The sequence below is a fragment of the Oncorhynchus tshawytscha genome, unplaced genomic scaffold, assembly GCF_018296145.1.
Source record: "Oncorhynchus tshawytscha isolate Ot180627B unplaced genomic scaffold, Otsh_v2.0 Un_contig_1368_pilon_pilon, whole genome shotgun sequence".
NCBI classification, from domain to species: Eukaryota; Metazoa; Chordata; class Actinopteri; order Salmoniformes; family Salmonidae; genus Oncorhynchus; species Oncorhynchus tshawytscha.
The window spans coordinates 175001-190000 of record NW_024609717.1 but is presented as its reverse complement, the minus strand read 5'-3'; the positions used below and the strand labels follow the sequence as shown (position 1 = coordinate 190000).

Below are 15000 nucleotides of genomic sequence, written 5' to 3'. Positions count from 1 at the left end.
ACTACAGTATAGATTACAGGGTCTGTTCCCACATATACACACTTCGTGCTTGTGTGCATGTGTGTGTGCACTTCTGTGTGTGTGATATTATGTGTGTTTCTGGGTAATGTAGGGGACAGAGTCAGGAATCCTTGTTTTGTTGTTTCTCTAAAAGACATGTTATTGCATTCTTTAGAATAAAGACACACCCCCCCAGCAGGAAGTACGGCCCCTGATCTGGAACCTGTTATTACCAGCCTACACCTCCTCTCTCTCTTTACCATTCCCTTTCTCTGTCCTTTGTTCCCTCTCTCTCTCTCTCTCTCTCAATTCAATTCAATTCAAGGGCTTTATTGGCATGGGAAACATGTGTTAACATTGCCAAAGCAAGTGAGGTAGATAATATATAAAGTGAAATAAACAATCAAAATTAACAGTAAACATCACACATACAGAAGTTTCAAAACAATAAAGACATTACAAATCTCTCTCTCTCTCTCTCTCTCTCTCTCTCTCTCTCTCTCCTCTCTCTCTCTCTCTCTCTCTCTCTCTCTCTCTCTCTCTCTCTCTCTCTCTCTCTCTCTCTCTCTCTCTCTCTCTCTCTCTCTCTCTCTCTCTCTCTCTCTCTCTCTCTCTCTCTCTCTCTCTCTCTCTCTCTCTCTCTCTCTCTCTCTCTCTCTCTCTCTCTCTCTCTCTCTCTCTCTCTCTCTCTCTCTCTCTCTGTCTCTCTCTCTCTGTCTCTGTTCTCTCTCTGTCCTCTCTCTCTGTCTCTCTCTCTGTCCTCTCTCTGTCCCACTCTTTTCTCTCCTCTCTCTCTGTATCTCTCTCTCTCTCTCTCTTTCTCCACTCTCTCTCTCTCTCTGTCTCTCTCTCTGTCCCTGTTTTCCTCTCTCTCTGTCTCTCTCTCTGTTCTCTCTCTCTGTCCCACTCTTTTTCTCTCCTCTCTCTCTGTCTCTCTCTCTGTCTCTCTCTCTGTCCCACTCTTTTTCTCTCCTCTCTCTCTGTATCTCTCTCTCTCTCCTATCTCTTTCTCCACTCTCTCTCTCTCTGTTCCTCTCTCTCTGTTCCTCTCTCTCTGTCCCTCTCATTTCCTCTCTCTCTGTCTCTCTCTCTCTGTTCATCTCTCTCTGTCCCACTCTTTTTCTCTCCTCTCTCTCTGTATCTCTCTCTCTCCTCTCTCTTTCTCCACTCTCTCTCTCTCTCTCTCTCTCTCTCAGTTCAATCTCCCATTCTGCTCGGAGACGAGAAGCTTAGCTGATGGATACAGTGATGTGGGGGAACAGAGGGATGAATTGAAAGGAAAGAGAAGGGAGGAGTAATTGGATGGAGGGATGTGAGCCACATGTTGCCGTTCCTCTGACATCAGCTGGCTCTGATCAGAAAACACACTCTGGGTCGTCTCACATTCTCTCTCTCACACACATGCACTCCCTCACAGGTATGATCTTCAATGTCATGCTCAGGTGATATACCCGTTATTCCACAGGGATATGAGGAGAGGTGGTGGGGGAAGAGGAATAAAAGGAGGAGAGGAGGAGAAGGAGGAGAGGAGGAGAAGGAGGAGAGGAGGAGGAGCAGAAGGAGGAGGAGGAGGAGAAGGAGGAGAGAAGAAGAGGGGGATGGAGAGAAGAGAAGAAAGAAGAGGAGGAGAGAGGGGGATGGAGAGAAGAAAGAAGCGGAGGATGAAGAGAAGAGGAGAAGAGGAGGATGGAGAGAAGAGAAGAAAGAAGAGAAGAAAAGAGGGGGATGGAGAGAAGAGGAGAAGAGGGGGATGGAGAGAAGAGGAGAAAGGGGGATGGAGAGAAGGAAAGAAAGAGGGGGATGGAGAGAGGAGGAGAAGAGGGGGATGGAGAGAAGAGGAATGATTCAGACACAGGAACCTGTCCAGGTAGCTTCAAGCATGTTCTACTAACTCACATGCGCGCACACACACACACACACACACACACTCACACACACACTCACTCACACACACACACACACACACACACACACACACACACACACACACACACACACACACACACACACACACACACACACACACACACACACACACACACACACACACACACACACACACACACACACACACACACACACACACACACACACACACACACACACACACACACACACACACACACACTCACACACACACACACACACACACACACACACACACTCACACACACACACACACACACACACACTCACACACACTCACACACACACACACTCACACACACACACACACTCACACACACTCACACACACACACACACACACACACACACACACACACACACACACACACACACACACACACTCACACACTCACACACACACACACACACTCACACACACACACACACACACACACACACACACACACACACACACACACACACACACACACACACACACACACACACACTCACACACACACACACACTGTCTATCTTTCCCCTCTGTCTCCATCTAGAATACCACAGCCAGCCAGACATATAAATCTCAACCTATCAGCAGCCAGCTGGTACAGGTGGCCATGACCAATCCCAGGACAGAACCGGTCCAGGAAGCTGCTGCTCGCCAAGACAATATCCCCTGGGTCAATCAGGACGGAAAATAATTGCATAACTTGTATTATTTCTCTTGTTCGAGGGGATATGTCTCAATAAAGTTATACGGTTCATTTGGGTCTCAATAAAGGTGATGTCACTGAACAGAAAGGTTTCAGTTCTAGATGCTTCTATAAACTGTAACTGTGGGGTTTTATGGGATTTCTCCTTTATCTGTGGGCTCCGTTTCTTATGATTGTTTTCATTGTATTTTTCCTTTATTTATTCTTTACAGTTTTGGCCACAGGAAGTATCATTAAATATGGGACTCGGCAATATGACATCATTATCATCAGACCAATCAATGGCATCTTCAAGACGAGTGATACTATTGGCTCTCCCCAACCAAATAGATGAAATGGAGGAGCCAAAAGTGACAGTCTCAGCCATCTAGAATAGCCAACTATGTCCTTCGTTCAACCCACCAGATGTACACATGGAATGTCTATAAACTGTTCAAATGTAGATCATGTGTAATCAGTTAGGCTCTCGAAGCAAAGTTTGTCTACCTTCCCTGTTTCAACAAACTTGTTGTTGATGTCTCAAATCCAAATGGACCTCCTAACCCAGAGGTGGACCACTAGCCCAGAGGTGGACCCCCTAGCCCAGAGGTGGACCCCCTAGCCCAGAGGTGGACCCCCTAGCCCAGAGGTGGACCCCCTAACCCAGAGGTGGACCCTCTAGCCCAGAGGTGGACCCCTAGCCCAGAGGTGGACCCCCTAGCCCAGAGGTGGACCCCTAGCCCAGAGGTGGACCACTAGCCCAGAGGTGGACCCCTAGCCCAGAGGTGGACCACTAGCCCAGAGGTGGACCCCCTAGCCCAGAGGTGGACCCCCTAGCCCAGAGGTGGACCACTAGCCCAGAGGTGGACCCCCTAGCCCAGAGGTGGACCACTAGCCCAGAGGTGGACCCCCTAGCCCAGAGGTGGACCACTGCCCAGAGGTGGACCCCCTAGCCCAGAGGTGGACCCCCTAACCCAGAGGTTGACCCCCTAGCCCAGAGGTGGACCCCCTAGCCCAGAGGTGGACCACTAGCCCAGAGGTGGACCCCCTAGCCCAGAGGTGGACCACTAGCCCAGAGGTGGACCGCCTAGCCCAGAGGTGGACCCCTAGCCCAGAGGTGGACCCCCTAGCCCAGAGGTGTAGCACCTAGCCCAGAGGTGGACCACTAGCCCAGAGGTGGACCCCCTAGCCCAGAGGTGGACCCCCTAGCCCAGAGGTGGACCCCTAGCCCAGAGGTGGACCACTAGCCCAGAGGTGGACCCCTAACCCAGAGGTGGACCACTAGCCCAGAGGTGGACCCCTAGCCCAGAGGTGGACCACTAGCCCAGAGGTGGACCCCCTAGCCCAGAGGTGGACCCCCTAGCCCAGAGGTGGACCACTAGCCCAGAGGTGGACCCCCTAGCCCAGAGGTGGACCACTAGCCCAGAGGTGGACCCCCTAGCCCAGAGGTGGACCCCCTAGCCCAGAGGTGGACCCCCTAGCCCAGAGGTGGACCACTAGCCCAGAGGTGGACCCCTAGCCCAGAGGTGGAGCACTAGCCCAGAGGTGGACCCCCTAGCCCAGAGGTGGACCACTAGCCCAGAGGTGGACCCCTAGCCCAGAGGTGGACCACTAGCCCAGAGGTGGACCACTAGCCCAGAGGTGGACCCCCTAGCCCAGAGGTGGACCCCCTAGCCCAGAGGTGGACCACTAGCCCAGAGGTGGACCCCCTAGCCCAGAGGTGGACCACTAGCCCAGAGGTGGACCCCCTAGCCCAGAGGTGGACCCCCTAGCCCAGAGGTGGACCCCTAACCCAGAGGTGGACCCCCTAGCCCAGAGGTGGACCCCTAGCACAGAGGTGGACCCCCTAGCCCAGAGGTGGACCACTAGCCCAGAGGTGGACCCCTAGCCCAGAGGTGGACCCCTAGCACAGAGGTGGACCACTAGCCCAGAGGTGGACCCCCTAGCCCAGAGGTGGACCACTAGCCCAGAAGTGGACCCCTAGCCCAGAGGTGGACCCCCTAGGCCAGAGGTGGACCCCCTAGCCCAGAGGTGGACCCCCTAGCCCAGAGGTGGACTACTAGCCCAGAGGTGGACCCCTAGCCCAGAGGTGGACCACTAGCCCAGAGGTGGACCCCTAGCCCAGAGGTGGACCCCTAACCCAGAGGTGGACCCCTAGCCCAGAGGTGGACCCCCTAGCCCAGAGGTGGACCACTAGCCCAGAGGTGGACCCCCTAGCCCAGAGGTGGACCCCTAGCCCAGAGGTGGACCCCTAGCCCAGAGGTGGACCCCTAGCCCAGAGGTGGACCCCCTAGCCCAGAGGTGGACCACTAGCCCAGAGGTGGACCCCCTAACCCAGAGGTGGACCACTAGCCCAGAGGTGGACCCCTAGCCCAGAGGTGGACCCCTAGCCCAGAGGTGGACCACTAGCCCAGAGGTGGACCCCCTAGCCCAGAGGTGGACCCCCTAGCCCAGAGGTGGACCACTAGCCCAGAGGTGGACCCCCTAGCCCAGAGGTGGACCACTAGCCCAGAGGTGGACCACTAGCCCAGAGGTGGACCCCCTAGCCCAGAGGTGGAGCACTAGCCCAGAGGTGGACCCCCTAGCCCAGAGGTGGACCACTAGCCCAGAGGTGGACCCCCTAGCCCAGAGGTGGACCCCCTAGCCCAGAGGTGGACCCCCTAACCCAGAGGTGGACCCCCTAGCCCAGAGGTGGACCCCTAGCACAGAGGTGGACCCCCTAGACCAGAGGTGGACCACTAGCCCAGAGGTGGACCCCCTAGCCCAGAGGTGGACCCCCTAGCCCAGAGGTGGACCACTAGCCCAGAGGTGGACCCCCTAGCCCAGAGGTGGACCCCTAGCCCAGAGGTGGACCCCCTAGCCCAGAGGTGGACCCCCTAGCCCAGAGGTGGACCCCCTAGCCCAGAGGTGGACCCCCTAGCCCAGAGGTGGACCACTAGCCCAGAGGTGGACCCCCTAGCCCAGAGGTGGACCACTAGCCCAGAGGTGGACCCCTAGCCCAGAGGTGGACCACTAGCCCAGAGGTGGACCCCCTAGCCCAGAGGTGGACCCCCTAGCCCAGAGGTGGACCCCCTAGCCCAGAGGTGGACCACTAGCCCAGAGGTGGACCCCTTAGCCCAGAGGTGGACCACTAGCCCAGAGGTGGACCCCCTAGCCCAGAGGTGGACCCCTAACCCAGAGGTTTACCCCCTAGCCCAGAGGTGGACCCCTAGCCCAGAGGTGGACCACTAGCCCAGAGGTGGACCCCTAGCCCAGAGGTGGACCCCTAGCCCAGAGGTGGACCCCCTAGCCCAGAGGTGGACCCCCTAGCCCAGAGGTGGACCCCTAGCCCAGAGGTGGACCCCCTAGCTCAGAGGTGGACCACTAGCCCAGAGGTGGACCCCTAACCCAGATGTGGACCACTAGCCCAGAGGTGGACCCCTAGCCCAGAGGTGGACCCCCTAACCCAGAGGTGGACCCCTAGCCCAGAGGTGGACCCCCTAGCACAGAGGTGGACCCCCTAGACCAGAGGTGGACCACTAGCCCAGAGGTGGACCCCTAGCCCAGAGGTGGACCCCTAGCCCAGAGGTGGACCACTAGCCCAGAGGTGGACCCCCTAGCCCAGAGGTGGACCCCCTAGCCCAGAGGTGGACCCCCTAGCCCAGAGGTGGACCCCTAGCCCAGAGGTGGACCCCCTAGCCCAGAGGTGGACCCCTAGCCCAGAGGTGGACCACTAGCCCAGAGGTGGACCCCTAGCCCAGAGGTGGACCACTAGCCCAGAGGTGGACCCCCTAGCCCAGAGGTGGACCACTAGCCCAGAGGTGGACCCCCTAGCCCAGAGGTGGACCCCCTAGCCCAGAGGTGGACCCCCTAGCCCAGAGGTGGACCACTAGCCCAGAGGTGGACCCCTTAGCCCAGAGGTGGACCACTAGCCCAGAGGTGGACCCCTAGCCCAGAGGTGGACCCCCTAACCCAGAGGTTTACCCCCTAGCCCAGAGGTGGACCCCCTAGCCCAGAGGTGGACCACTAGCCCAGAGGTGGACCCCTAGCCCAGAGGTGGACCCCCTAGCCCAGAGGTGGACCCCCTAGCCCAGAGGTGGACCCCCTAGCCCAGAGGTGGACCCCTAGCCCAGAGGTGGACCCCTAGCTCAGAGGTGGACCACTAGCCCAGAGGTGGACCCCCTAACCCAGATGTGGACCACTAGCCCAGAGGTGGACCCCTAGCCCAGAGGTGGACCCCCTAGCCCAGAGGTGGACCACTAGCCCAGAGGTGGACCCCCTAGCCCAGAGGTGGACCCCCTAGCCCAGAGGTGGACCACTAGCCCAGAGGTGGACCCCTAGCCCAGAGGTGGACCACTAGCCCAGAGGTGGACCACTAGCCCAGAGGTGGACCCCTAGCCCAGAGGTGGAGCACTAGCCCAGAGGTGGACCCCCTAGCCCAGAGGTGGACCACTAGCCCAGAGGTGGACCCCCTAGCCCAGAGGTGGACCCCTAGCCCAGAGGTGGACCCCTAACCCAGAGGTGGACCCCTAGCCCAGAGGTGGACCCCCTAGCCCAGAGGTGGACCACTAGCCCAGAGGTGGACCCCCTAGCCCAGAGGTGGACCACTAGCCCAGAGGTGGACCCCCTAGCCCAGAGGTGGACCCCTAGCCCAGAGGTGGACCCCCTAGCCCAGAGGTGGACCCCCTAGCCCAGAGGTGGACCCCCTAGCCCAGAGGTGGACCACTAGCCCAGAGGTGGACCCCCTAGCCCAGAGGTGGACCCCCTAGCCCAGAGGTGGGTTAATGAGTTAGACAGAAATAGAGTGACGGAGATGTAAACACATGTTTCCCATGCCAATAAAGCCCCTTGAATTGAATTGATTTGATTTTAATTGAGAGGGAGAGACATGAGACAGACATCAGTCAGTCAACAGACAGACAGACAGACAGACAGACAGACAGACAGACAGACAGACAGACAGACAGACAGACAGACAGACAGACAGACAGACAGACAGAGACAGAGGAAACAGAGAGACAGAGGAGACAGAGAGACAGAGAGAGAGAGACTGAGAGAGAGAGACTTAGAGAGAGGAGACAGAGAGAGAGACAGAGAGAGAGAGACAGAGAGAGAGAGAGAGAGAGAGACAGAGAGAGGAGAGAGAGAGAGACAGAGAGAGAGAGACAGAGAGAGGAGACAGAGAGAGGAGACAGAGAGACAGAGAGAGAGGAGACAGAGAGACAGAGAGAGAGGAGACAGAGAGACAGAGAGAGAGGAGACAGAGAGAGAGAGACAGAGAGAGACAGAGAGAGAGGAGACAGAGAGAGAGAGACAGAGAGAGACAGAGAGATAGAGACAGATGAGACTAAGAGAGAGAAACATAAAGAGATCAGTCAGTCATAAAGAGCAACTCAACCACTTCAGGTAAAACCGTAACTCAGACACACTTGACCTTCACTTGAGGTTGACCATGAGCATAACTCACAGGGTCGTGCTCTGACAACCAGGTGTGTGGGGTTTGGGGAGGGGGGGTTTGGGGAGAGGGGGTTTGGGGAGGGGGGTTTGGGGAGGGGGGTTGTGGAAGTGTGTGTGTGAGAGAGTGTGTGCGAGTGTGTGCGTGTGTGTCAGCCCCAGGTGTGTGGGGGTTTGGGGACAGAGAGGGTTGTGGAAGTGTGTGTGTGTGAGTGTGTGACGAGTGTGTGCGTGACAGCCCCAGGTGTGTGGGGGTTTGGGGGGGGGGTTGTGGAAGTGTGAGTGTGCCTTCAGTGTGTGCGTGTCAGCCCCAGGTGTGTGGGGGTTTGGGGAGGGGGTTGTGGAAGTGTGTGTGTGTGCAAAAACCGTGTGTCAGCCCCAGGTGTGTGGGGGTTTGGGGGGGGGGGTGGGTGTGGAAGTGTGTGTGTGTGTGTGCAGTGTGTGCGAGTGTGTGCGTGTGCGCCCCAGGTGTGTGTGGGGGGTTTGGGGAGGGGGTTGTGGAAGTGTGTGTGTGTGCCTAGTGTGTGCGTGTGTGTCAGCCCCAGGTGTGTGGGGGTTTGGGGAGGGGGGGGGGGTTGTGGAAGTGTGTGTGTGTGTGTCAGCCCCAGGTGTGAGAGAGACTCCAGGGTTCACCCTCTGACCTGAGTTGACCTAAGAAGACCGTGGTTAGAGTTCACAGGTCACAGGCTGATAGCCTTCATCTGTCACAATGTGCTTTACAGAAACCAACCAAAAACCCCAGAGAGAAGAAGCAATGTAGAGGCAGAAACACAGTAGCAGGACAAAAACCTAGAAAACCTAGATCTGACTCTTGTACAGTAGCACACGCACACACACACACACACACACACACACACACACACACACACACACACACACGCAGTACAGCAGCAGTATGTTGAGAGTACAGTCACAGGTATGGAAGACAAGTTGAGACACAGGTCTGTTAACTCACACCAAATGAATCCTGCAGAGAGAGAGAGAGAGTGTGGGTGAGAGAGAGAGACACAGACAGAGAGAAAGGGTGAGAGAGAGAGACAGAGAGAGAAAGGGTGAGGGTGAGAGACAGAGACAGAGAGAGAGGGTGAGAAAGAGAGAGCGAGAGAGAGAGGCCTGTTGTGTCCTATTTTCCTCACCAAACTGAGTTATAGGTCAATTATAAACCTACAGCAGTATTTGTGCTCTTGGATGACAATAACACCAGGTTATAGTAGACCTACAGGCTCCGGGTTGTTTGGCAAATACCAGGGATTTGAGCAGGATAGTTGGTTGGAATGGAGCACATGCCTACCCCAGGGGCATGCCCTGCAACTGAACAAGCCCAAACCAGGTGTGTGTGTGTGTGTGTGTGTGTGTGTGTGTGTGTGTGTGTGTGTGTGTGTGTGTGTGTGTGTGTGTGTGTGTGTGTGTGTGTGTGTGTGTGTGTGTGTGTGTGTGTGTGTGTGTATTATACAAAAGTAAAAGTGTCAGTAGCCCTACTCCATCCTACTCCATGTATCCTCTATGGGACCGTCAATAGAGCTCTTGCTGTTATTAAGTCTATGTGGGATGTATTTGTTAATAAAGGTAATAAACACGCTGATGAGATCACCTACCTGCCTGTGCCGCTGTCGCCTCGTGAAAAACAGTGATGGAGAGGAGGGAGAGGAGAAGGAGGAGGGGAGGCGATGCCCCGGGCGTTGATCTCCATATTCGGTCCATCTCGTTGCTCAAAGTCTTTCTCGGTAAACCGGGAACTGTCCAGTACGGTTGGCTCCGATACCTCCCTTCCCGGCTCCACCGTTTAGCTCCACGGGGCTCACACACACCCGTGCTTAGGAGGCTCGAGACTGCGCGGGTACAGCGCGTGTGCTTATCCGCTGCTGAGAGGACCTGCGTCCATGTCTGGGAGCGCGCAGTGACCCGGTTGTTGGGGTAATGATATCATGCGCGCACACGGTAGAGACTGGAACTGGTTTGTCCCGATAACTGTTATCCGGTTCGAAGTCAACTTCTGTTAAGAAATAGTTTGACCTAAGGGAAACAAATCCATCAAAACGTTTAAACTTTATTTCCCTTTCTTTCTTTTTCGTTCTCTTTCTTATCTGGTTATATGATATCCTTCTGATGGACAAAGAAATAACAAGCAATTCCTAATATTCATTTCCTCCTGAAAAAAATAACTATATTCTTTCACCCACTGCAACCAGCCAACTTCAAACTTTCCTCTCTCTCTCTCTCTCTCTCTCTCTCTCTCTCTCTGTCTCTCTCTCTCTTCCTTTGACCCCTCCCTCCCCGAAGATTGTCTCGTGCAGGGAGCAGAGTTGTTGCGGTGAACAAACGGTTGTCTCGTGCCTGTTGAAGTTCAGGCTCATAGTGTGTGTTAGGAACGAGCTCATGCAAACGTTCATCAACATGAGCAATTAACTGCTTTGGCACCAAATCTCTCTCTCTCTTTTTCTCTCACAGTTTTTAGCTCATGACATAGGTCATTATGTTGATGTTATAACTGGTTCAATACCAAATACAAGGAACCAAATGAACTTACTTCATCTTTATTACCTGCCTCCTTCACTGTAAAAACACATCTTGTTGTTTCAACTAATTATTATATAGTTATAGTTAATAATTTCCAGTCCAAGTGTTGAAGTGGTGAACTAAACATGTGTTTGGTCAAACTCATCTCCAACTTCAGAACATTCAGTCAACTTAAAATGATGTGTTTGGTCAAATTGTCTGATATGTTCACTCAACTAGAAATGATTATTTGAGCGCCTAAAGAAGGCTGTGGAACTAGTTACACACACCGCGCTTTTACCATCTATGTTTTCAACGTACATATTTAACACACGTTGGCTACATGAAAACAGGAGCCTCCACTATTCCAGCACCTCTTCAACATCATCACATCCCCTCTGCTTCGTCCAACACAGTGACAACTAAAAGATACCAACAAAATATTTAGTCCAATCAACAAAAGCTTAATATGATGTGGCTGACCATGGTTCTGATTTGAGTGTGCGTGTGCGTGTGCATGCGTTCATGCAAGTAGAAAAAACATGGTGACTCACCCTACCTGATGAGAAACGCCAACGCCATCCTCCCGTTGTCATGGTGACTCACCCTACCTGAAGAGAAACGCCAACGCCATCCTCCCGTTGTCATGGTGACTCACCCTACCTGAAGAGAAACGCCAAAGCCATCCTCCCGTTGTCATGGTGACTCACCCTACCTGATGAGAAATGCCAACGCCATCCTCCCGTTGTCATGGTGACTCACCCTACCTGAAGAGAAACGCCAACGCCATCCTCCCGTTGTCATGGTGACTAACTCTACCTGAAGAGAAACGCCAACGCCATCCTCCCGTTGTCATGGTGACTCACCCTACCTGATGAGAAACGCCAACGCCATCCTCCCATTGTCATGGTGACTCACCCTACCTGAAGAGAAACCCCAACGCCATCCTCCCGTTGTCATGGTGACTCACCCTACCTGAAGAGAAACTCCAACGCCATCCTCCCGTTGTCATGGTGACTCACCCTACCTGATGAGAAACGCCAACGCCATCCTCCCGTTGTCATGGTGACTCACCCTACCTGAAGAGAAAAACGCCAACGCCATCCTCCCGTTGTCATGGTGACTCACCCTACCTGAAGAGAAACCCCAACGCCATCCTCCCGTTGTCATGGTGACTCACCCTACCTGAAGAGAAACGCCAACGCCATCCTCCCATTGTCATGGTGACTCACCCTACCTGAAGAGAAACGCCAACGCCATCCTCCCGTTGTCATGGTGACTCACCCTACCTGAAGAGAAACGCCAATGCCATCCTCCCATTGTCATGGTGACTCACCCTACCTGAAGAGAAACGCCAACGCCATCCTCCTGTTGTCATGGTGACTCACCCTACCTGAAGAGAAACGCCAACGCCATCCTCCCGTTGTCATGGTGACTCACCCTACCTGAAGAGAAACGCCAACGCCATCCTCCTGTTGTCATGGTGACTCACCCTACCTGAAGAGAAACGCCAACGCCATCCTCCCGTTGTCATGGTGACTCACCCTACCTGAAGAGAAACGCCAACGCCATCCTCCCATTGTCATGGTGACTCACCCTACCTGAAGAGAAACCCCAACGCCATCCTCCCGTTGTCATGGTGACTCACCCTACCTGAAGAGAAACGCCAACGCCATCCTCCCGTTGTCATGGTGACTCACCCTACCTGATGAGAAACGCCAACGCCATCCTCCCGTTGTCATGGTGACTCACCCTACCTGATGAGAAACGCCAACGCCATCCTCCCGTTGTCATGGTGACTCACCCTGCCTGAAGAGAAACCCCAACGCCATCCTCCCGTTGTCATGGTGACTCACCCTACCTGAAGAGAAACGCCAACGCCATCCTCCCATTGTCATGGTGACTCACCCTACCTGAAGAGAAACGCCAACGCCATCCTCCCGTTGTCATGGTGACTCACCCTACCTGAAGAGAAACGCCAATGCCAACCTCCCATTGTCATGGTGACTCACCCTACCTGAAGAGAAACGCCAACGCCATCCTCCTGTTGTCATGGTGACTCACCCTACCTGAAGAGAAACGCCAACGCCATCCTCCCGTTGTCATGGTGACTCACCCTACCTGAAGAGAAACGCCAACGCCATCCTCCTGTTGTCATGGTGACTCACCCTACCTGAAGAGAAACGCCAACGCCATCCTCCCGTTGTCATGGTGACTCACCCTACCTGAAGAGAAACGCCAACGCCATCCTCCCGTTGTCATGGTGACTAACTCTACCTGAAGAGAAACGCCAACGCCATCCTCCCGTTGTCATGGTGACTCACCCTATCTGAAGAGAAACGCCAACGCCATCCTCCCGTTGTCATGTTGACTCACCCTACCTGAAGAGAAACGCCAACGCCATCCTCCCGTTGTCATGGTGACTCACCTACCTGAAGAGAAACGCCAACGCCATCCTCCCGTTGTCATGGTGACTCACCCTACCTGAAGAGAAAACGCCAACGCCATCCTCCCGTTGTCATGGTGACTCACCCTATCTGAAGAGAAACGCCAAACGCCATCCTCCCGTTGTCATGTTGACTAACTCTACTTGTACCGAGAGACAACAACACAACGCCATCCTCCCGTTGTCATGGTGACTCACCCTATCTGAAGAGAAACGCCAACGCCATCCTCCCGTTGTCATGTTGACTAACTCTACTTGTAGAGAAACGCCAACGCCATCCTCCCGTTGTCATGGTGACTCACCCTACCTGAAGAGAAACGCCAACGCCATCCTCCCGTTGTCATGTTGACTAACTCTACTTGTAGAGAAACGCCAATGCCATCCTCCCGTTGTCATGGTGACTCACCCTACCTGAAGAGAAACGCCAACGCCATCCTCCCGTTGTCATGTTGATGAAACTGTCCATCACTCTGCCATACAGTACAACCTTTACATTTTTTGTTGTCCTTGGCTACCTGGCTAAAATGTTTGCTCGCTATTCTAACTTCATTTCCCCATGCAACAATTAGCTAGTAAACATTAGCCTTTTACATCTAGCTCCATATTCAACTTCCATCCTCTCAGGCCAGAGGCACAATGTATGAATCTATAGTTGGGTCAGAATCGCCATTATAGTCATTGGCCAGTATGGAGAATGACGTAAAACCACAAGTCCAAATCCCTAATTTAGGAAAGGGCCAATGTTAGCTAGCTAGCTAGACACCGGAAGACAACAACACAACGAGATGCAACAATTCAAGTTGTTGTGATAAAATTCAAGCTGGTTTTCCTTGACACTTTTTTTGGGGCGCCACGACTAGTCACAGTTGAGCTTAGTTTAGCTCAGCGCTGATTGGCCATTATTCCATTCTCTTTTATAACGAGAAGCCAAATGCTCCCTGGCTTCCCTTGCATTTAACGCTAAGGGGGGAGCAACAATGTCATACTGTTTATCAAGGGAAGCCAAATGCTCCCTGGCTTCCCTTGCATTCAACGCTAAGGGGGGAGCAACAATGTCATACTGTTTATCAAGGGAAGCCAAATGCTCCCTGGCTTCCCTTGCATTCAACGCTACGGGGAATAACAATGTCATACTGTTTATCAAGGGAAGCCAAATGCTCCCTGGCTTCCCTTGCATTCAACGCTACGGGGAGTAACAATGTCATACTCGTTCTGAGCAGACAGCATCAGATAGATGTCCTACACATAGAGACAGAGGGCCGCTGTTCCGCTCGTTCGAATGCTTTCTCCGGTGACAATCAATCAGCCCCTTGTGAATGAAAGGAAAATTATGAAACAGTGAGAGACAAAATATATTTTTTTTAAAGTTTTGGGAAGCCAGACATGATGCTGACACAGACATGGTGCTGTCTGACACAGACATGGTGCTGACACAGACATGGTGCTGAAACAGACATGGTGCTGACACAGACATGGTGCTGACACAAACATGGTGCTGACACAGACATGATGCTGAAACAGACATGATGCTGACACAGACATGGTGCTGACACAGACATGGTGCTGACACACACATGATGCTGACACAGACATGGTGCTGACACAGACATGGTGCTGACATAGACATGGTGCTGACAGACACAGACATGATGCTGACTGACACAGACATGGTGCTGACACAGACATGGTGCTGACACAGACATGGTGCTGACACAGACATGATGCTGACACAGACATGGTGCTGACACAGACATGGTGCTGACACAGACATGGTGCTGACACAGACATGGTGCTGTCTGACACAGACATGGTGCTGTCTGTCACAGACATGGTGCTGACACAGACACGGTGCTGTCAGACACAGACATGGTGCTGTCTGACACAGACATGGTGCTGACACAGACATGGTGCTGACATAGACATGGTGCTGACAGACACAGACATGATGCTGACTGACACAGACATGGTGCTGAAACAGACATGATGCTGACACAGACATGGTGCTGACACAGACATGATGCTG

The 15000-nt window shown here is 53.8% G+C and overlaps 1 protein-coding gene across 1 annotated transcript in view; it reads right to left on the bottom strand.

The window, feature by feature from the left end:
• Window positions 1-10273, bottom strand: part of LOC121845625 (collagen alpha-1(XI) chain-like) — a 92414-nt gene extending 82141 nt beyond the window's left edge. Inside the window, exon 1 of the mRNA XM_042317212.1 lies at window positions 9631-10273. Coding sequence (XP_042173146.1) covers window positions 9631-9736 — 106 coding nt within the window. The 5' untranslated portion in view covers window positions 9737-10273. The remainder of the gene's footprint in view (window positions 1-9630) is intronic.
• Between the last annotated feature and the right edge of the window lie 4727 nt (window positions 10274-15000).